Genomic DNA, 23,632 nt, shown 5'->3' with positions numbered 1-23,632 from the left:
AAAATAAAAAAATAAAATGTTATGAATAACAGAATGCAATCAAAATTAATTGTGTGGCTAATTTCACTGTGTAATACTATGAACAACTGGAAAAAAAGTCATTAAAGGGATCAAAATGACACACTGTTATTTGAGTCTTATTTTCATATTTACTTTTCAATCTTTCACAATGAATGTGTGATTATGGTTAGTAATGCAAATACTTGTTTGCTTTATTTACATTTATTTATATAAATATATTTGCTTAATATCTAAGAGAGTGATCATTCTAGTAATATAACCAAGTTTATTGTACACCAGAGAGCAATAAAAAGTTGTTTCTAACTTTTTATTAAAATATTTGCATATATTCAGCAGTTGATGCATTACTTTAGTTTTTTTAGTCATTATCAAAAAAATATGTTCAAGTATGTTAATTTTTTTGAACTTTAACAAACCTTTTTAATGCTCTAAACCTAGTCTATTTTTAGATGTAGTTTTGGGCTACTTACAAAACAAAAAGTTACTTGGCAGATTGTGAGACAACTCCTGTAATAGTTTTATTTTCTCTATATATAGAAAACCGGACCATGGTTACTCATGTGTCAGTGTTGATACACAGCTCTGTCTGTTGCTAAAGAGCTGAAATCACCTCTTACATAAGAACAATAAGTGGAAGCGCTGAAACCCAATCCTGTTCCTCATCGAAACAATTACCCAGCGGGTCAGAAAGGGGTTTCCACAGAGATCACAGGTCTGACTATTCACACAAACACTTATAAACCTCATCCACCGACTGACTAACGTGACAACGACACAGAGAGCAGGTATGTGAACATTCACGATCTTCACTAATAGTTTAATCTGACTGAAAGAGTCTAAACAGGCAACTCATTTACATTATTTACTCTTGTTATCAGATTATACAATTTTATAATTTATTAATTGATTAGCAAGATTTTTTTTATTTTCTAGAACTGTTTAATCAGAAGAAAGCAGACATCAAAAACACACGACGGTAATTAATATTTGAAAACATGATAATTATAATCTTAAACCCTCTGGTTTGTAGTGCAAGTAGTTTTACTGTTTACTGCGCTTTGTTCTAGCTATCCTGTTTACTAATATCGGCTAATAAATCAGAAGTCACAATTACAGAAAATAATTTACAGTACTTCCGACTTGCACAATGAAGTGGATATGGCTTTACCAAGTTTGATCACTATGAGTCCAGCTACACTGCAGTATGATTCAGTAGAATTATATAATCTATCAAATCAAACATTTATCTGTTCAGTGAGGTTCAACAAACATTTATTTCCAGAGGGAAGATGAAGCATTTGAGTCTCTTCGCTGCAACTGCTCTTCTGCTCATGACTGGATGTCACTGCACCTCCACCACAATAGCATCATCTCCAGCTTCTACAGAGTCTCCAGCATCTACAGAATCTCCAGCTTCTACAACATCTTCAGAGTTTCCAGCTTCTCCATCTTCTACAGAGTCTCCAGCGTCTCCAGCTTCTACAGCGGCTCCAGGTTCTACAGCGGCTCCAGGTTCTACAGCGGCTCCAGCGTCTACAGCATCTACAGCGTCTACAGCACCTCCAGCGTCTACAGCATCTCCAGCTTCTACAGCACCTCCAGCGTCTACAGCATCTACAGCATCTACAGCTTCTACAGCATCTACAGCATCTCCAGCTTCTACAGCACCTCCAGCGTCTACAGCATCTACAGCTTCTACAGCATCTACAGCATCTCCAGCTTCTACAGCACCTCCAGCGTCTACAGCATCTACAGCTTCTACAGCACCTCCAGCGTCTACAGCATCTACAGCTTCTACAGCATCTACAGCATCTACAGCATCTACAGCATCTCCAGCTTCTACAGCACCTCCAGCGTCTACAGCATCTACAGCTTCTACAGCGTCTACAGCATCTACAGCATCTCCAGCTTCTACAGCGTCTCCAGCTTCTACAGCATCTCCAGCGTCTACAGCATCTCCAGCTTCTACAGCATCTCCAGCTTCTACAGCACCTCCAGCGTCTACAGCATCTCCAGCTTCTACAGCACCTCCAGCGGCTCCAGCATCTCCAGCTTCTACAGCATCTCCAGCTTCTACAGCATCTCCAGCGTCTACAGCATCTCCAGCTTCTACAGCACCTCCAGCGGCTCCAGCATCTACAGCACCTACCAATTCTTCCATAAACGGAACCACTGCAGTGGTGGGAGCAACAGCTACAACAACAGCCACGATGATCGCAGGTTCAACTACAAGTGGAGCAACAGCTACTGTCTCGTTTTCGATCTATCAGCTTCTCTGTGCAGGTATCATATTACAGATCAGTTCTTACCACTTAGGCTAATGTAGAAAATGGTAAATTTGATTTGGAAAGAAAGTTATTAATTCACTTTATTGAATATTGGATGTAAATTAAGTTCTTAATTCCCTGAACATATAATAATGTTAATTTCATTTAATTGGGCTTCTAAACAAAAAGCATGTAATGCTGTTTCTGTGCAGGTGTTCTTACCTGGATGCTGTCACTCATTCAGTGGAGAGTCGAAGATCACTAAGACTCAAACTTTATTTATTAATTACTTTCCAGATGTCCAGAAAACTATTGTTTTTGGAATTTACATCATGTTAATAAATGTTCTTCAGCACGCTTAATTTGTGAATATATATATATATATATATATATATATATATATATATATATATATATATATATGTGTATGTATGTATGTATGTATATATATGTGCAACACTGTCACACACAGCTGATATACCATCATATAATATAATATATCATATCAGATGTGAAGGACATATTTAGATAAACAATAAAGTGCAGGTCATATGGGTTTTTGAAAAATACCTATTTTGCATTTTTATAACATAGCTATCCTTAAATGAAAACAATCTGCAAAATTGTTAATCAAAAAAGTGCATGATAAATAAAGATATTTTCTCTCAAAAGATAGAGTCGATTCTGAATCACCTTAACGAGTCGTCATATTTTCGAATCTTTTGCCTGTTACTGGTATACGTCACTGGGTAACACGTTTGCATAATCCTCGCCTGCCCCGCGAAATACGAACAAGTCTGACCTGCCCACAAACACTTCCGCTAGTTAGTGTGTTTACATCATGTTTAAGAAGACGCTGTGTTCAAGGATACCACAGAAATACAATTTGAAACTTTTGTTGTGTGCATGTCATTTTACCAAGAAACCTTCTCTAATCTTGGCTTTTATCTTCGTTGGCTTCTTCTGTCTGCTTAATTTGGACTAACAAGCTCTCCTAAGCACAAACTGTAAGTACGATTAATATGTTGTGTACATTTTTATTTGAGTACTCAAAATATCAAGTTTATTGGGCTAATATGTGATCTTCACCTAGAGCAGCTTCAGGTTTCCAGGTAAAGCCTGATATTACTGTCTTACTGAAGCAGTTCTGATAATTCGCTGTGAACCCACTATTTCCTAAGAATGTGTCGATTAATGAAGACTGACGTTGTTCTAATTACTTCATTTAATAATAATGTAGTGTAGCACACAGACTTTATAATCATTGTGAAACTGCTGTTTATTGTGCTGCACCGGCAGTTACAGAGTTAATACGCGAGAGACGAGCAAGTTATCAGGCTGATGCACCTGTGATACAACTGTTCTGAGTTCTGATTAAAAGTTAAGACAGAGCGTCTGTCTGTCATTCTTCAAACATTACAGTAGACATATTTTGATTTACAAACTGTATTGTTTAATCAGTTAGTCATGTTAGCACTCGGCTAACGTATCCACCTAGTGTTCACAGTTTAGCAGCTAAACTTTAGCTGTGGGCACGATACGCTTGCATAAGTGTTTTTGTATTTTATGTCATTATTATAAGAACGGATTGGAGCACTATATTACTGTTTTATGTAAAGGTGCTTTGTCAATGGTAGCGCTGGCTAACTGGCTCAAGGACTCCTCTCTGTGCCAATCACAGCAGGCTTGGCCAGCTGACCAATCAGAGCAGAGTAGGCCTATGGAAGGGAGGGGTTTGCTCCAAATTCACTTAGAATGAATCGATTCGAAATCAGTGGCAAATGACTCTAATATTAAATGTATATTCTGAGAAAATTACAATGTTTTCTGACTTTAGATGCATTTAAACCTGTTGTAGGGGACTCCAACACAATTTTAGGACACTTTAAAATACCATATGACCTGCTCTTTAAGTTAATATTATAAGTTACATACATATTTAAAGTGTCATGTAAAACAATACATCAGCTTTTAAAAAGTGTTTTGATAGTTTAGTTTCTGAATAATTGAGCAACCAATGACAGACAAAGCAGAATCCCATCTGAAAGTTAGATATGCATATGCTTATATACAGGTGTTGCAGTATATGTAACGAATAATTGATAACGGGCCATTGAATTATTAGAAAATAATGCACCCCCGAGGTGGTGATGCAGTCACATCACGAAGCGTCTGTAAGGGAGAGAGCGGGAGAAGGAGTAGGCTACTGTATGTGCTTTACCTACATAATAAAACGTAATTTTGTGGCAAAAACATGGAAGTAATCTTTAGTTTTTTTGTCCTGTTATTTACTGTATTTATCGGCTTGGCCAGTGTCGTTTTGGTTTTTGGTTATTTTGCTGTTGTAGGCTTTGAAATAACTTAAATCATTTGGCGAAGTGATATGGACATGTAATGTGGTCAAGGCCTACCTCTACGTTCTAGGAACTACGTTCGCCGAGCATGTGTTTTGTTGAAAATAACTGCACACCTTAGAACGTCTTTCTTCTTCTTATGTTCAGTGGTCATTTAAATAGCCTACTTACTGCATATCGCCACCTAATTGATGGTTGTGCAATCAATTTTTATTTTCTTTTTTCGTTTAATATTTTAATCACCGAGAATAAGAATTAAATATTGTTTGTTTGATGCAAATTATATACCTAGTAAGAAATATCACATATGTATTATAATAGAATATAATAGAAAATGCATATACACGATGTGTGAGATGACAATAAAATATAATAACTATATTAGAATAAAATAAACATTACCTCGTTACAATAGTGTTTTACAATTAATATATACATATATAACTATTTTATATAACAATAAATATAATAACATATTAGAATAATATATTACCTTATAAATTACTTATAAAATTAACATATCATATAACTATCTCTCTCTCTCTCTCTCTCTCTCTCTCTATATATATATATATATATATATATATATACACAGTATATTTGATAACTATATTGTAATCATATATCATATTATAAGATCACGCATGCGCTGATAGTGCTGAAGTAAACTAACCCTGAAACATAACCTACTCCGGAGCAGGTTATGTTCAGAGAATCAGTTGCTATGGCTACTTGCATACCCTGAGAGTTACCTCTGTTTTTGGAACCAAAAGCTAAGTTTATCTGCTTACTTACCCTTAAACATACCTGGGTTTGACACATAACCTGCTTTCTGGAATACCCTCCTGGTTACGACAGGGCTTTAATTTTGGCACAGGTATTGCTCATAATGTTACTCACTCCGTGCTTATAGCCCCTTTCGCTCCGCATAATTATGGGAACTAGCCGGTCAGGTAGTAGACTGCGTTTTCCCTACATCCATTCCGCCAATCAATGTACACTTACGTCACTGGTAGTTCCTATAGCTCGGGTTTTGACCCGGGTTTAGTTCCCGTAAAAGGAGTTCCGAGAACTAAAATCGTTCCTAGTTCCTGCAGTGTGAACGCGTGAGCATCCGGGTACTTCCACCAATAGTTCTAGAAATCATGAAAAGGTTGCTCCGGTGCCCAAGGGGCTATAATGCGGGAAATTCCAGCAAAGGAATGAAATATACCCGGGAGTTGCAATTTATGTGTTTTTTAAGCTAATTTAAACATTCAAGAGATTTTAAACCACTCAAGCAAAATAACTCAATTAAGTAGTGGCACGTCCTCTGAGAGATGGTTTTCTGAGAACATAAAGCTGCCTCTCAAACAGCGCACTGATACTGAATTGAATTCTTTTTTTGAGGCTTATTGCGTGTAAAAAAGATTTAAATAGCCCACCCCAGCTTCACAATGAACATTATCATCACATCCCTTCAACTGATTTTTCCAGCTTTTATTGAAGAAATTTGACCATAAGAACATTCGCTGTGTGTGCTGATATATTATATGTGCTTGAGAAAGTATACATTTAATAAAAAGTGTTTTACTGATACTGACTGACGTCAAAAAGCAAATGAGGGGAATATCAGCACATTTCATTTTCTACTTTGAGGCCTGATTATAAGCACAGCAGTAAGAGTCAACAGGAAGAGTGGATAAATACACAAATCTAAAGGAAGTAACATGTAAAAAGGGTATTTTTTTAAAAGGAAATACACAAATGATGTGTAAGGCTCCACACTATGTATCTTTATAATGTCAGGTATGCATGTTTTACTCTGTGTTGTTGAGATAAAGTATGATTATGATTAAACAAACTCTTCTTGCATCATTTCACATCACTTCACCTCTGATTGGCTGAAGGCATAAAAATACAATATGGACAAGAAAGTCTGTGGAAGTTAATGGGACCCAAAACATTCTTCAAAATATCATATTTTGTGTTCTGCAGAAGAAATTAAATCATACAGACTTGGAACGACATGATTTCCTGCTATTGAAATGAATGTTTAAAGGCATTTTTGCAACATTTTATAGTATGCAGCTTTAATGCTGTAGTTGCACTATAAAAATGCATAAATTGATGTGATTGTGAGTCATGAAAGGAGCATTATATTTTTTGAACATGGAAAAGAACATGAAAAACAAATTATAAAAGAAGAAAATGCAAATGCTAAGGTGGAGTTTTTTCCAGTGAGACCGCTGTGGAAATATAATACTTGACAGTACAGAACATATTCAAATGAACACACTTTCAACAAATTACAGAAAAAAGAAATGACTGACAGATAAAAATATGGACACATGTGAACAAGAAAGAAAAATGAAAAAGGCTTTTGAATTAGAATAATATACAAATGCAGTGATGTGCTGAATGACGGATGGGAACAGATATAATAATCACAGTTTGAAGCTGGAGACAGAAACATCAGACTCAGGACAGAAACACACAACCTCTAAAGTAAGAACAACTCACATCTTCATTCTTTAAATTAGATGTTAAGATGTTAATATTATTTGAATGAATGTGAATTGTTCTGCTTTTTTTTATTATATCATGTTTTATTTTCATATTCTTCCTCAGAAATGGAGCAAACTCTATATTTCATTCTTCTTCTCGTTGGTGAGTGTTCGTGGATTTATTTCTGGTTTCTAGTTTCATTAGGTTTGATCCTGTTATGAAAAGCATTAAAGCAGTGTCTCTCTTTCACAGCTCTCTGCTCGGTATCTGAATGTGTTCAGCGTCAGTATCACTTTATAAATGAGATGAAGACCTGGACTGAAGCTCAGAGATACTGCAGAGAGAATTACACAGATCTGGCCACCGCTGACAACATGAACGACAGGAACGAGCTGATGAAGAGTGTGAATGGTGGAGGTTTTCAGTTTGTCTGGATTGGGCTGCAGAAGACGGGTCATGATGAATGGCATTGGTCTTCAGGTGAACCTGCGCTCTATCTGAACTGGGAGCATACACAACCAGAAGGAAGAGATGATTGTGCTGTGATGAAAAATGGAGAATGGCATGATTTGCCATGTAATGCATCCCAACATTTCATTTGCAACAACATTGAGTTTATTTATAGATGCACCATATACCAAGTTTTATCGCAATACTAAACACTATTTAATCTAATTGTGAATACAGAAGAGACTGTGGACATTTGTCACACTTTCAATGTTGAAACAGTTTTTGTATCAACACAATATTTGCCAGAAGCAAACACTGAACACTGAACACACTGATCTTTTGTTGTGACACTATGTGGTATTTTGTCACAATGGGATCTTGAAATTAAAGACCTTAATAGAATCTTTATATATATAAAAGGGTCTTATATTATTCATAATAAACATACAGCAGTGGTGAGCTTGATATTTTCAGCCTTCAGTATCTCAACACAAACCTAAAAGGGCTTTTTTATTATTATTATTATTATTTTTTTACTTGGTCCATGTTGGAATTATAGTCCATTTCAACATAAACCCTCATTGCTGAGAAATTTAATGTAGCGATTCAATAGTGAAGCTATTTTATGATAAAAATGACAGTGCAGGGTTGACATCGTTTCTATGCTTCTAAATGTCTCTCTGTGAAACTGAATGTTTGTCTGCATGTGTGTTTCATTTAATTTTTGAACGCACATATTCCAGATGGATCAGAATTGAGTTTTTATGCAGACCATTGTATAAGGTTAAAATATCTTGAATATATTGTGAATAACCAGCAGTTCATGTCATTGAATGATGTGTTTTTGATGCTCCTGTTCACATCCAATTATAAAGCAGCCTTAGAATAATGAACAAACTGATTCATGAATCTTTGTCCATTTGTTTTTCTATAAGCAAACACAGGACTCGTCTTTGTCAATCAGATGAAGAATTGGAGAGACGCTCAGAGTTACTGCAGACAGAATCACACTGATCTGGTCAGTGTGAGAAACCAGGATGAGAATGAGAAGGTTGTGAAGATGATTAGTGATAATAATAAATCTGGATCATTTGTCTGGATCGGTCTGTTCAGAGTCAGAGACTCATGGCAGTGGTCAGATCAGAGTAACTCTTCATTCAGATACTGGAAGTCTGATCAGCCTGATAAATATGGAGGTGTTGAAACCTGTACAGTGATTGAACCAGGAGCTCAGGGACGATGGATTGACATCTCTTGCAATGATCAATATCCTTTTGTGTGTCATGAAGGTGAGTAGATCCTCACAAAACACACACACACTCCATCATCAGCTCCAGATCTCTTAAAGTTCCCGCTACATGTATGACATGACAAATTCATCCCCAGTGTTTGTTCTGCATGTTGTTTTTGATCAGTCTCTCTCTAGTTTCTGCTTGTGCTTTGTTTGGTTTCCAGATAAACTGATTGTGATCAGAGAGAATCTGACGTGGTCTGAAGCTCTGAGATACTGCAGACAGAATCATGTGGATCTGGTCTCGGTTCATTCAGAAGAGATTCAGCGTCGTGTGATGAACGTGGTTAAACTGGCGTCTACTGCGGAGGTGTGGTTGGGTTTACATAACTACTGCATCATGAACATGTGGCTCTGGGTGAGTGGAGAGACTGTGTGCTATCAGAACTGGGCTCCAGGGAACAGAACGAAACCGGAAAACTGTAAACTCGAGAAGAGAAAAGGAGCAGTTCAGTCTGGAGGAGATCAGCGCTGGATCAGCCGTCCTGAAACTGACAAACTCAACTTCATCTGCATAAATACAAGGTGAAGGACACGCGAATGTTTGTGTGTTTACTTACATCAACTGTTTTGATACTTCATTATTTTTCTGATTTACTTTTATATGTTTGATTTGTTATTTAGTCATTTCTGAGAGAATCTGCTGATTGTGCATTAAAAAATAATTCTCTTTTATTTCTTTATTTTAATGACATAATGTGCTATTAACAGATTTAAGATTCTGCCAATTGTATCACTAAAGTTAAACCGTAAATACAGGTTTGGTGTTAAATGTAACGTGAAAGATTATTTTAGTGCCTCAGTACAAGCAGCAGTGCAGAACTCACATGAACTGACCATCTCTTCCTCTTTACTTCTAGTTACCACAGCAAATAAACATGAACGATTATCAGAAGTGTTGAGAGAAACAGAATCACATCTCATGTAATCACTCAGAGTTTCAAGACGTCAAACAATGTCCCTGAAAAGCCATTGAGTATAAACTCTAAACTTGTTACTTAACTAGAAAAAATAAAAATAAAAAGGGTAATTTTGCTAAATATATGCACTTAGATGACATTCATTATATATTTTTTTTTACTTAACCTGTTCTTCAGTATGTAATGTAATGTAATGTTATTTCAAACTAATTTATTCAAAATTACAAGTAATGACATCCACTGTTTAAATGTTTGTATTTCAGCAAACTAGTGAAGAAAAATAATATCATTAGAAATTTATTTAAAAAATAATAATAATATAAAAACAGCTTTACATGCAATTTAAATGTTTCCTTACAAATCACTGTAATATACTAATGTACCAATTGACAAGGTATATCGTTTAGTTACAGCATTAGTTGAGTTAGATTTTTAACTCAGCTTTAGCCTTATGTCTGAGTAAATCAATGACTAATGTTGTGTTTTTGGGATCGTGTTGTTCTGCATGTTTGAGAATGAAGACTAAAATCAACTGCAATTACATCCTGAGGGGCTCAAGTATCTCCCTCAATGAAGACATGGAGACACTCATTAAAGAATATGTGGTAAGTGTATGTCAACCTGCTCTTTTTACATGATAAATGTCTTATGGATATATTTACATTGATAGTTATGTTAATTTTCTTATTGGCATCACAGTCTCGCTTTGCCCATGAGTGTGTAGTATGCAGCAAATTAGCTCATTTTTGATTTGATAAAACTCACTATGTTTTAGCAGAGGTAACTAGAAGTATGAAAACTTTAGTATTGGTAACTGTTTTACAAGTTCAGTCAACTTAAAGATTTAAGAACATTGAATTCAAAACAATTGTCTTAAGCTTGTTCTCTACAGTTCATCTGAGAAATAATACCACATTTGCAGCTGTTACAAATGGCAATGCAGAGCAAAGTTTAAGTACAAATAATTACAAAGAAAGATTGATTCATAAATTTTTAAAATGACATTTTGAAGTAAAATACTGAAATGGTGTTTTCTTGTCAAATGTACTCAATGTTTAATGCTCATGTTTTTAAGATTGGCTGTGTCCAGTTCCATCAGAATTCTCTTCTCCTTAAGGTAGTGTAGTTCAGAACACTGGCTATACATTTAATTCTTATTTTGTACTGACAGGCCAAAAAAGGTCGCTGTCTGGATTTAAATGAGTAAATACTTGATATTTAAGGATTGACTCATTACTTGAAGTGATTAATATGTTTCTGGCATGTTGTGAGTTTGACGACAATTCTTTAAGCCCTAACTGATGCAGTGTGTAGCCTTGTATTTCAACAACCAGGTCGGAAGTCGTATCCATGTATCCATGGAGTCGACTTTACATAGCCTGCCCAGAAAGGAGTTGCACACTCTAATATTTCATTGGACCACCTATAGCTGTCATAACATTGTGCTTTGTTGTGGCATTGTTTAAACAAAATTATGCAACGTCACAACATTTATTTTCATCAAGAGTTGTTTTTTTTTTTTGGGTTTTTTTGGCCTGGATCTAAAGTCGACTCCAGCACATCCTCAAGACATTCAGTAGAGTTAAGCTCAGGACTGGTGATCAATTCATACATGAAAATGATTTCTCGTGCTCACTGAACCACTATTTCACAAACTGAGCCTGATGAATTGTGTTGTTGTCATGCTGGAATGTGTACATTGGTATGTACTCCGACATGGTTGTTTAAGAAATGGAAAGCTATACACTTCATCAGTTTGGGCTAAAAGAATAATTGGCAAACACACAACAAGACGGAAACATAAAAATCACTGCAATAATCATCCAATTCAAGACTCTTCAATATTTGCTTATTTAAATCCAAATAGTGACTTTTTTTTTTGACCAGGGAGTGTACATTTGAATGAGTCTACATATCCAAAATTTTGGAGTTTGTAAACAATATACCCTTAAAATGTCTGAATATGACACTGTGACTGGCATTGGAACACTTCTCACTCTTTTTGTTTATCCTGCAGGACTGTGAAAGTGCAGAGGGCTGAGTCTGGAATCACACAGACAACAGTGGGCATGTACATCTTTGGTTCAGAGGGTGCTGGTGTTGGTCCTGGAGACTAATCTACGGATGTTAGTGTGGAAGTTCTGCAGTGTCACTCTTGGGTGTTTGATACTTGGACTGATTTATGTGCTTAACTGAGGCTACGCAATGAAGCAATGAAGAAAATCCTGGATACAACCAAGCTGTCACCAAAGAACTCTTAAGTAAAGACAATTGAGATGTCATTTTTGAGATGTCATATTTTTGTACTTGAGTCGATTTAAGTTTTAAAAGTTTAAAATGCTGAATGTTCCCTTTCATACTTATGTACTCCTAACATGTAATTAAATATGCATGAAAAGTGTGGTGGTGCAGAGACTTTCAACCCCCTGAGCCTTATAGCCTTTTTTTTTCTGATCATTGTCCTTTTGTTCTAAATTATTGCATGTCACAGATTTTTGAAAAATGTTAGTGAAACGTAAGCAGTACTGTTATCATCGATTTACCTCATGTATCGCTCTACCTCAAATTTGCACAGTTTTTTGAGGAAATTGTTCTTATTTCTGCACTGTTATAAATGTTTTTAACAGAGTGATTTTTTTTTTTTATAATTTTTTGTTTTGTTAAAATTGTTGTTGTTTTTTGCATTTATTTCTGCAGAATTGTTGATTGTGGCAAAATGTTTGGAAAATAGGGTTTAACCTTAATGTGCATGTAAATATGAAGGCAGTTTTTGTTTTTGTTGTTGCACACAAGTGTATGAACATGGTGTAGTATGTCTTGCTAGCTCATATATTGCCAAATGCTTTGAAGCATTAATAAATTGATATAATGTAACAAAGTGGTCTTGCTGTTATTTTTGTGTGTGTTGTAGCACAGTGTGATTGGGTGGGGTAGGATTAAATATATGAAATACTTTGGGTTTATTGATAAAGAATTATGTAAATGTTATGCATTTTAAATACATTAGGTTTATTACCTAATAATAAATAAACATGTTTCTTATGCATTTAAAACAAACTGGATTTATTGGTACTATTACATAAATATTATGACTACCTTGTTTCATTTACATAAGGTTGGCAAATGTGCATCACATGAAGTTTATTAGTTTCTTTAGGTTAAAAATATGTAATCAAAATGGATGGAAATTTTAAATGCAATTGAAATACATAAATCTTAAGAATTGGGCCTAAATATTTTTTTGAGTGTAGACTCCTGACTGTTTTTTTTATTTCCCTCTGATGTGACAATTAACTGAAAACTATATGTAAAAAATATGTAAAATTTAAATTTGTTGGTTTGTCTGATATTTAAGATATGTTGTTACTCAGAAAACATGGTAATTTCCGCTTCCTGGAATGAACATTTCTGAAGTGTTTATCGTATCACCTCCTGTGGGTGTTTGAGTTTAACAAGAGCAGGGGTCTCAAACTCAGTCCTGGAGGGCCAATGTCCTGCAGAGTTTAGCTCCAACCCTAATTAAACACACCTGGACCAGCTAATCAAGCTCTTACTAGGCATACTAGAAACTTCCAGTTTGGAAACCCCTGCCTTTGAATACTGAACCCATTTACACATACGTTAACCATTTACTCATAAAGAAACAATATGTTTCACAGACTGTGTAAAGTCTTATTATTTTTTATTTTTTTCTGTTATTTAGAAGCTATTTTAAGCAACAGTCTTTGTTTTTTGGGGGGTGGGGTACATTAGTATGAGGGATTTTTAATGTTATTTGGGGGGATTTTCTGATACTGTTGAGTTCCTTGCTGAGGCTATTGTGCTGTGGTAGTTTTGTGATTTTTCCAAGTTAAAGTTTGAGTTAAAGTACCATTGGTTTCCCCAAAGGCGGTATCCTACGTCTGAAAGCAGGTAAGGAAGTCAGCAGAACATTATTTATTTCCCTTGCTAAGTGTATTGTGGATATATGTTAGAGGGTTTCTTTGATTGCATTGGGGAGGCCTCATTTAATGTTTTTATTTCTATTCAACCAGCGCTTGTTATATGTTTGTAAGTCTGTGTGTGTGTGTGGGGTGTGGGGGGGGGGTGTTTTTCTGATACTGACTGACATCAAAAATCAAATGAGGGGAATATCGGCACATAATAGTTCCTACTTTGAGGCCTGATTATAAGCACTACAGTAAGAGTCGACAGTAAGATATGATGTTTTATTAACAAAGCTCGGGAGGAGCGCATCAGATACTTAGCCTAATTAACACCGGTGGAGTGCACTTAAGCCAATCAACACCATAGTATAAATACAGCTGACTTACCTCTATCCATTGATGGTTCATCAGCATCCCTCCTCCACCCCATATCCTCACTTCGAGTTTATTTTACACCATACGGGGAGGGGGGATACTCTAGGTTCGGGCCATTCCCGAGCTCGGAGCCCTTCCCCGGACAGCAGAATGCCAAATATGCATTACCATACTTCAGCTAATTATATGTAAGCGTGAACTCGTGAAACATGGATAAATACACAAATAAATACACAAAACAGTGTTAATATTAGTATGAATCTAGTAAAATAACAGATACATGTCTATTGTACTTTACCCAGTAAGATCCACAGGCACCTGAAGTGCTTCATCATGCTGACTGAAAGCATTCGTCTCTTTTTTTTAGAATGATGAGTTTGAGTTTTTTACAGTTTATGGAGGACAACTCATTTAAATGTGCATCACGTGACACATTGTCTCACTCTCTCTTCATTTCACCTGCTATGTTTCCTTTCATGAACACATGAGAATATAGACGTTCGAGTTACAAATGTTAGTTAACAGTCACACATTGGATCTGAAGCTTTCAGGACATTTATTTCTGAAGGCAAGGTTAGACTATTAAACACCACAATCACACTGTTTTCTTAATGTCTGTTGAGCATGAGCTGTGTGCATTTTGTGCACAGTTCTTTATTCTCATTTTCACTGTTCAAAAACCTAATGTTGATAGTTGCTTGTAATAAGCATGCAGTAATATTGTGTGCAATTTTTATTTATTTTTTTGTATATTTGCATATACAAAGCAGTGGATATTTCAGACACTCAGTTTTGCATAAGTTGTAACTTTAACTTAATGTTGTTAAGCTGAATGTACAAGCAATGTGTTAGCTGAAATATCCACAAAATAAAAAACAACACTGAAATAAGAGCGTGCGGTTTATCTGTCAATCAGATGCACGTGAAAGTTGTTCGTTTCTACAGAAAATATTTTTATAATGTTATCTGTGATTTGACATGAAGAGGAAGCAACATCATCTGTGTAGTGAAAAAATGTGCATGTTCTCTGTGCCTATCCCAAACAGCATGTAGTTTCTGCCCAGATCCGGCTCACACCCGACCCGCATGGATTTCACATGGGCCAGATGTGGGCCAAATCTGGGCCAACACTGTTGCTGTCTGGGATGATTGCCATAAATAAAGGTTTGAGACCACAGAGACCAAGGCGTTCTTCATGTTTTTTTAATGTCTATTACCAATAAACACGCAGACTGCTGGAATACAAAAACAATGTTTTAGGTCGAGCTCGATTTGTGAAAACTTTCACAACAGCATTTTATCTCGTGGCCGTGTTTCTTTTTGCGCTGCGCTGGCCCCTGTTTTTTTGTATAATATTGTCATATGGTTGCTGTTTCAGTGAATAACGGTTTCCAATTCATTACGTAAATGAGCTTATACTGTAATATATATATATATATATATATATATATATATATATATATATATATATATATATATATATATATATATATATATATATAATATAGGCCTATATACATATAATTAATATTAACCCTTTCTTGATCCCTTAACTATTCTGATCTTAAAAATTTGGTCAGTTAACCATCCCCTGATTCATTTACATCACTATTTTGATTCGTGAAAACGTTCACAGTGCAGTTATGGTCAGATAACGGTTTCCCTGAGTCAGTAACATCACTATTCTGATCTGTGAAAACTTTCACAGTTAAGTTTATGTCAGCTGACCCTTCCCTTGGTCACTAACATCACAATTCTGATCTGTGAAAACTTTCACAGGTCAGTTTTGGTCAGCTGACCAAACCCAAACACCAAGTAGCCTTCGCCTATCTCTGGGTCCCAGGAGGGCACGGAGAGTTGCGGACGGCTAAGTACCGGACCTCACTCATCCTCCTCCTTTCGCCAGATGACAGCAGTGGGCGGTTCGAGAGCGTCAACAAAGGCCCTTCTCACGCACCCTCTGCCAACCTATGGAACCAGGTGAGCCTTGCACCCCACATTCACACCACACTCCGGCCTACTCACATGCCACCCAAGTTGGGTCCCTGTGTTCCACCTCGCTGCCCCACTGTGAGTATGGCTGTCGTTCGGCTGGTCCCGCTTGTACGGTTTCTAAGCGCCTGGCAGCGCTACTCAGCCCGTCTCGCTGGCTTCTGCAGACCATCAGCCTCAGCTGTGCGATTCAGTTCGCCCCGGCATCCCCCCCTAGTTCAGCGGTACCCGCTTCACTACAGTGAAAGCGGCTGATGCCCCTGTTTTGCGGGCAGAGATCGCAGGCCTACTGGCGAAGGTCTCGATAGAGCCAGTCCCTCCAGCAGAAATGAGGGCGGGGCTTTACAGCCCTTACTTCATTGTACCCAAGAAAGGTGGTGGGTTACGGCCAATCTTGGATCTGCGAGTTTTGAACCGGGCCCTTCATCGGCTACCGTTCAAGTTGTTGACGCAGAAACGCATCTTCGGGTGCGTCCATCCACGAGATTGGTTTGCAGCGATCGATCTGAAGGACGCGTACTTTCATGTGCCGATCCTGCCGCACCACAGACCTTTTCTGCGGTTTGCATTCGAAGGATGGGCGTATCAGTACAAGGTCCTGCCCTTCAGGCTGTCCCTGTCTCCCCGTGTCTTCACAAAAGTCGCGGAGGCGGGCTCTTGTTCCCCTCAGAGAGCAGGGTGTTCGCATTCTCAACTATCTAGATGATTGGCTGATACTAGCACAGTCTCGGGATCAGTTGTGCGAGCACAGGGACTTGGTGCTCCGGCACCTCAGCCGGTTGGGCCTTCGGGTCAACTCGGAAAAGAGCAAACTCTCCCCGATGCAGAGGATCTCTTTTCTCGGTATGGAGTTGGATTCGGTCAAGCACGTTCTGGTCCGAACGGACAACACAGCGACCATTGCGTACATGCAAGGTCACTTCATGCTGTTCACATTCCGGGCCTGCTCAACCGTACAGCCAACGAGCTGTCTCGAGCAATGGTCCCGGGTGATTGGCGACTCCACCCCCGTACGGTCCAGCTGATTTGGAGTCGTTTCGGAGCCGCTCAGGTATACCTGTTTGCCTCACCAGAGACCTCTTACTGCCAGCTGTTCTACTCCCTGACCAAGGGAACACTCAGCACGGACGCACTGGCACACAGCTGGTCGCGGGGCCTGCGCAAGTATGCATTTCCCCCAGTGAGCCTTCTCGCACAGACACTCTGCAAAGTCCGGGAGGACGAGGAGCAAGTCTTGCTAGTGATGCCGTATTGGCCCACTCGGACATGGTTCCCCGAACTAGTGCTCCTCACGACAGACCCTCCTTGGCCGATTTCTCTGAGGAAGGATCTACTGACTCAGAGACAGGGCACCATTAGGCACCCACGTCCTGACCCTTGGAAACTCCATGTCTGGTCCCTGGACGGGACGTGGAGGTTCTAGGTGACCTACCCCAGGAGGTAGTGAACACTATCACTTCAGCAAGAGCACCGTCTACGAGACACGTGTATGCCTTAAAGTGGAACCTATTCGTTGATTGGTGTTCTTCTCGCCGAGAAGACCCCCGAAGATGCCCGATTGCAGTCGTGCTTTCCTTTCTGCAGCAAGGGCTGGGGTGAAGGCTGTCTCCCTCCACCCTCAAAGTCCAGGTTGCTGCTATTGCTGTGCATGACCCCGTGAATGGGAAGTCTGTAGGTAAGCATGACCTCATCATCAGGTTCCTTAGAGGGGCCAGGAGGTTAAATCCTTCCCGGCCCCCCTCGATACCCTCTTGGGACCTGACTCTGGTGCTAAAATCACTACAGCAGGGCCCATTCGAGCCTTTGCATTCAGTTGAGCTAAAGTTTCTTTTATTGAAAACTCTGCTCCTGCTTGCACTGGCCTCCAGCAAGAGGGTAGGGGACCTGCATGCATTTTCGGTCAACGAATCGTGCCTAGAGTTTGGGCCGGCTGACTCGCAGGAAATTCTGAGGCCCGGGCCCGGCTACGTGCCCAAGGTTCCCACTACACCGTTCAAAGACCAAGTGGTGAACCTGCAAGTGCTGCCCCTGGAGGAGGCAGACCCAGCCCTGGCTTTGCTCTGTCCCGTCCGAGAATTAGGTTTGTTCTGACCTGTCTGAGCATTGTTCAGGACCTCAGACCAGTTTTTTGTCTGTTACTTGAGGCCGCCAGAAGGGGAATGCCATCTCTAAGCAGAGAATGGCCCACTGGATTGTGGATGCCATCACCCTGGCTTATCAGGCACAGGGTATCCCTGCCCATTCAGGTTGCGAGCTCACTCAACTAGGAGTGTTGCATCCTCCTGGGCGCTGGCTCAGGGCGCCTCGCTGACAGATATTTGTAGAGCTGCGGGCTGGGCAAGCCCTAACACGTTCGCCAGGTTCTATAGCCTTCGTGTAGAGCCGGTATCCTCCTGTGTCCTCACCTCAAACGTGTAGTGGCACCGAGAGGCCCCGGTTAGTGTCGGCTTGCTAAAACTGCTCCAGAGTGTCCGTACTGTAGACCCTGTTGAGTTCCTCCATCACCCTAGGCAGCTGGACGCGGTGGAACATCCGGCGCCAGGCCTTCATGATGAATCTGTGAGAACCGTGGAAGGCTGGGATCCATATTGAGACCTAAGCGGTACTCGTATGTGTATAGTCCACATTATAGCCTTAGAGCCCGTGTTTTCCCGGCAGACTTTTGCCTTCCTAAGAGGGTTTTAATCACCTCAAATTTCTCCATATACACCTAAACGGATGCGATATGTGTATTTGCTTCCGAAAACTCCATCGGGAATGATGGGGCTTTCGCAGCGTCCCTGTTCCAAGCGGAATGGGTACGTTTTCCCAGTGTTATCCAATCTCACCCAGTGAGGTAGTGCTTTGACAATGGTGAGTGGAACTACTTGTTCCGAGCCCCGGCCTACACCAAATAGGGGCGCAGGCGGCTCACACAGGGCACTGGAAGGGGCAGCACCCATGGCGCTTTGGTAGGGATCCCAATTAGTCGGTCACCGACGTGACGTCGAGAGTGACCGACTGAAAGGGAACGTCTCGGTTACGTATGGTAACCCTCGTTCCCTGAAGGAGGGAACGGAGACTTCACGTCCCGTCGCCACAGTTGCTGTACCACGGCTGATCGGCTGGGTCACCGGCTCGGCTCTTCAGCGAAAACCTGGTATACATTGCACCTGCTGCCTTATTATACTTAAGCTGTGAGCAGCGGCAGCTGAATGCAATAATTGCATGCCAATGTGGATTGGCTCGTTTAGTTTACACTTGAAGTAGATTGGTCTATCGAAGCGATATCCCAATTAGTTGGTCACCGATGTGACGTCTCTGTTCCCTCCTTCAGGGTTACCATACATAACCGAGACGATTCTCCATCTCCACCTTATTCAAATTAACACACTTCCACAGAATTACAGCAACAAAGTCCAACACAGACGTCAACAACAACAGAAGGAAATACATGTGAATGAGGAAGAGAAATGAAAAGGGTTTTTGTTTTAGAGTAATAAACAAATGAAGTGACGAATGAGAGCAGATATAATCATATAGTTTGAAACTGCAGACAGAAACATCAGACTCACATGACCTCTAAAGTAAGAAAAACTCACATCTTCATTCTTTAAATTAGACTTTGAGGTGTTAATATTGTCTTAATGATTGTGTATAGTGCATTTATGTTCCAGTTCTGATGGATTTTTAATTATCACTGAAACAATGTTTTAAACTAAAGTGAATCAGTGAATATTTAAAATCTGAGTTTTTCTATATTTTTCACCCTCAGAAATGGAGCAAACTCTGTATTTCATTCTTCTTCTCATTGGTGAGTGTTTGTGGTTTTATTTATGGTTTCTTGTTTCATTAGGTTTGATCCTGTTATGAAAAGCATTAAAGCAGCGTCTCTCTTTCACAGCTCTCTGCTCCGTATCTGAATGTGTTCAGCGTCAGTATCACTTTATAAATGAGAAAAAGACATGGACTGAAGCTCAGAGATACTGCAGAGAGAAATACACAGATCTGGCCACCGTCGACAACATGAACGACATGAACGAGCTGAAGAAGAGTGTGAATGGTGAAGGTTTTCAGCTTGTCTGGATTGGGCTGCAGAAGACGGGTCGTGATGAATGGCAGTGGTCTTCAGGTGAACCTGCGCTCTATCTGAACTGGGATCATACACAACCAGAAGGAAGAGATTATTGTGCTATGATGAGAAATGGACGATGGCATGATTTTCCATGTAGTTACACCAAAACTTTCATCTGCAACAACAGTAAGTGCAAACATCTAATGTAATAAACATTAAACAAGAGATAAACAAGAGACTTGGTTGATAGATGTAGACATCATGTAGTTTATGGGTGTCTTATATTTGGAGTAACCCATTCATTTGTCACTACAACACTCAGTTATTAGTTGTTTTTATTTTCGGGTGTATATGTTTGATTGTGTTTCTATATAAAAAAATTGGACATGCGTATTAACATAGATAGTGGTATCCCTAAACGTTATAACACACATACACACACACACACACACACACACACACACAACAGTGTGTGTGTGTGTGTGTGTGTGTATATATATATATATATATATATATATATATATACACACACTACAGAGATCAAAGCTTGATCACCTTTTGATTTGCAGAGGGAACAAGGGACTTATAAAAGTAACTGGTCACAAGATCTTAATGACCTTGATGCCGTGTACGGCCTAATAAGATCACAAATGTAATCCGGGGTTGAATTATGCATTACCTTGTATATGAAAAGAAGGATCTTAAAGTTGACTAAATTGTATAGGGAGCCAATGCAATGAGGCAAGGACAGGAGAGATATAATCCCTTTTCTTTGTTCCTGTTAACAATCTAGCTGCTGCATTTTGAACCATCTGTAGCTGTGATAGTGTATATTAAGGTAGGCCAATATACAGAGAGTTACAATAATCCAGTCTAGATTAAATGAGTGCATGAATTACAATTTCAAGGCCTTTACTAGAAAGAAAGTGTTTCACTTTTGCTACACTTTTTTGAGTAAAACAGCTACTCTTCACAACTGCATTTACATGCTTGTCAAATTGAAGAAGAGGATAAAAATTGACTTTTGCATAATTGTGTAGGTTATTTCTTAAGAAACCTAACTGTGTTTTATTGGAGTTGTAAAAACGGTTGAATAGGCAACTCATCCTTGTTCAAGCCTGTAGGTTAAGGCAGTTATTTGTAAATGACCGACTGCATTCCTCTTTCTTGTGTGGTTCTTTATGCCAAGGTTAAACAGTAAACAGCTTTCGGTATCACATAGACTAGAGTTTAACAGCGGGGCTTTGTCTGGTCTTGTTCCACTTACATGTACATTAGGTCATGTACAACTTTAGAACAGATTTAATTTTTAGACAATTACATTGCACTGAATCACAGATGAAATATAAATAAATAACATCGATATACTAAGCATAAAAGGAATACAGAGAGTGCAGCACTGCTTTAAAGACACAATAGTCTCATGTTATTAGCTTGTATACGTTAATGTACATTATAAATGAATCGCAAATGCTGATTGGCTGTTGCGCAAAGACGTAGTCAGCACTCATTATTCTAACAAATTAATGGCCTTTTTAACACTGCTGGTAAAGATGATGGATGGTGGTTGAAGCTGTACTATTTTCAACATTGTTATCAAAAATTATTATTGACATAATTATCAAACATTATTAAAGAATAAATGCTCTTATATACCCTTGTAAAGTTTTATTATTACATGTTTTGTGGCCACTGTTATTATACCACCACAGAATGACATATTAATATCAAAATATACAGATACTGTTTACAAACTGTAATGGCACAAATTACTCACTATTAAAGCTATTCAGTTATAGGCTCAACTATGAGCATGTCACATTGCCATTTTAGGATTTATTTATAGTGTAAGTGTTTGAGAGATACTTAAGCATTGCTTTTGTTTATCTTGAAAGCAAACACAGGATTCGTCTTTATCGATCAGATGAAGAACTGGAGAGACGCTCAGAGTTACTGCAGAGAGAATCACATTGATCTGGTCAGTGTGAGAAACCAGAATGAGAATCAACAAGCTGAGAAGATCATGAAATCTGATGCCTGGATCGGTCTGTTCAGAGTCAGAGACTCATGGCAGTGGTCAGATCAGAGTAACTCTTCATTCAGATACTGGGATTCTAATCAACCTAACATTCATGAAAATAATAAAAACTGTACAGTAGTCAAACATGACTCTCTGGGACAATGGCATGACATCTCCTGCAACAACCGTTTTCCTTTTGTGTGTCATGAAGGTGAGTACTGTAGATCCTCACTGTAAGGATCTAATGTAATAGTTATTTTACCACTAGAGGGCAATGTGCACTTTGTGAGTTGATGTAGATCACCTGTTTAACATCATGATATTAACCTCCCCTCAGGGTTGTATTAGACAGGTACAAGTGGCGGGAACATAGGGTTCTTACCATAGCTCCATGCTTTTATTGTAAATGTTGTTTGTTCATTAAATCACCAAGTCAAGAAATGGATATTGCCTTGTTGACATTGTTTACTCCAGCATATGAGTTAAGGACACCTTACCACCCTACCCTTAGTTATAGAAAAGTCACAACACTCACAAAACACACACAATCCATCATCACCTCCAGATCTGTTAAAGTTCCCGCTACATGTCTGACATGACAAATTCATCCCCAGTGTTTGTTCTGCATGTTGTTTTTGATCAGTCTCTTTCTAGTTTCTGCTTGTGCTTTGTTTGGTTTCCAGATAAACTGATTGTGATCAGAGAGAATCTGACGTGGTCTGAAGCTCTGAGATACTGCAGACAGAATCATGTGGATCTGGTCTCGGTTCATTCAGAAGAGATTCAGCATGAGGTGATGAACGTTTTTAAATGGGCGTCTACTGCGGAGGTGTGGTTGGGTTTACGTTACTCTCACATTTTGGGCATCTGGTACTGGGTGAGTGGAGAGACCGTGTGCTATCAGAACTGGGCTCCAGGGAACGGTACATCAGAGGAGGACTGTGAACACACAGTGAGATCTGGAGCAGCTCAGTCTGGAGGAGATCAGCGCTGGATCAGCCGTCCTGAAACTGACAAACTCAACTTCATCTGCAGCAGATATGAATGAATGGATACACTTAGATTTCAAGATTACAAACACTTGTGTGTTTCCTGTTGATGTACTATTCTGTGGGTGTGTTTGCTTATCGGTCAAACTCTTTCACCATGTACTTTGTGTCATTTAGTAACTGCTAAATTATGAGACATTCATCTGTCAATTCAATTTTGTGAGGGATCATAAGGGCATCATATTTACTCATCATTGTACTGTTTTCTTGGCAAACTTCAGTCTAGCTTGGAGGTGTCTCTTCTTCTTGGTCTGCAGCCTCACAGTCCATTCCTGTGCAGGTCTCTAGTGACTGTCTTCATTGAGACATCAATCCCAGACTTGATTAAATCAATCACTATTATTTTGGCAGTTTTTCTTGGGTCTTTAGAAACCTCTCTCACTAATTTTCTTTCCAAAGTTCTTGAAATCTTTCACTTCCACTTCC

The 23,632-nt window shown here is 38.9% G+C and overlaps 3 protein-coding genes and 1 long non-coding RNA gene across 6 annotated transcripts; all 4 read left to right on the top strand.

Moving 5' to 3' along the window:
* Window positions 1-544: 544 nt before the first annotated feature.
* LOC122145527 lies at window positions 545-3,728 on the top strand. Of its 2 annotated transcripts, none has more exons than XM_042759299.1 (3): window positions 545-806; window positions 1,304-2,304; window positions 2,501-3,727. In XM_042759299.1, the coding sequence occupies exons 2-3, from the start codon at window positions 1,361-1,363 to the stop codon at window positions 2,625-2,627; spliced, it is 1,071 nt and encodes a 356-aa protein (XP_042615233.1). In that variant the 5' UTR covers window positions 545-806; window positions 1,304-1,360; the 3' UTR covers window positions 2,628-3,727. The 2 variants fall into 2 exon arrangements, with proteins under 2 accessions (XP_042615233.1, XP_042615234.1); XM_042759300.1 differs by lacking the exon at window positions 545-806 and adding an exon at window positions 849-997 and having other exon boundaries at window positions 2,501-3,728.
* A 3,286-nt stretch (window positions 3,729-7,014) lies between these two features.
* On the top strand, window positions 7,015-9,922 carry LOC122145531 (C-type mannose receptor 2-like). The gene is made up of 5 exons (XM_042759313.1): window positions 7,015-7,129; window positions 7,253-7,291; window positions 7,382-7,756; window positions 8,515-8,868; window positions 9,035-9,922. Exons 2-5 carry the CDS (start codon window positions 7,255-7,257, stop codon window positions 9,397-9,399), a joined length of 1,131 nt encoding a protein of 376 aa, XP_042615247.1. The 5' UTR covers window positions 7,015-7,129; window positions 7,253-7,254; the 3' UTR covers window positions 9,400-9,922.
* A 176-nt stretch (window positions 9,923-10,098) lies between these two features.
* LOC122145536 lies at window positions 10,099-12,664 on the top strand. The gene is made up of 3 exons (XR_006160378.1): window positions 10,099-10,395; window positions 10,866-10,907; window positions 11,808-12,664. It is a non-coding gene; the product is annotated as an uncharacterized LOC122145536 (long non-coding RNA).
* A 7,175-nt stretch (window positions 12,665-19,839) lies between these two features.
* On the top strand, window positions 19,840-23,608 carry LOC122145532 (macrophage mannose receptor 1-like). Of its 2 annotated transcripts, none has more exons than XM_042759314.1 (4): window positions 19,840-19,876; window positions 19,967-20,323; window positions 22,033-22,368; window positions 22,841-23,608. In XM_042759314.1, the coding sequence occupies exons 1-4, from the start codon at window positions 19,840-19,842 to the stop codon at window positions 23,203-23,205; spliced, it is 1,095 nt and encodes a 364-aa protein (XP_042615248.1). In that variant the 3' UTR covers window positions 23,206-23,608. The 2 variants fall into 2 exon arrangements, with proteins under 2 accessions (XP_042615248.1, XP_042615249.1); XM_042759315.1 differs by having other exon boundaries at window positions 22,033-22,372; window positions 22,812-23,608.
* The last annotated feature ends 24 nt before the right edge of the window (window positions 23,609-23,632 follow it).

The sequence above is a fragment of the Cyprinus carpio genome, chromosome A7 (genome assembly GCF_018340385.1).
Source record: "Cyprinus carpio isolate SPL01 chromosome A7, ASM1834038v1, whole genome shotgun sequence".
NCBI lineage: Eukaryota > Metazoa > Chordata > Actinopteri > Cypriniformes > Cyprinidae > Cyprinus > Cyprinus carpio.
Note: the sequence above shows the minus strand (reverse complement) of the source record. Positions and strands in the feature narration are given on the sequence as shown.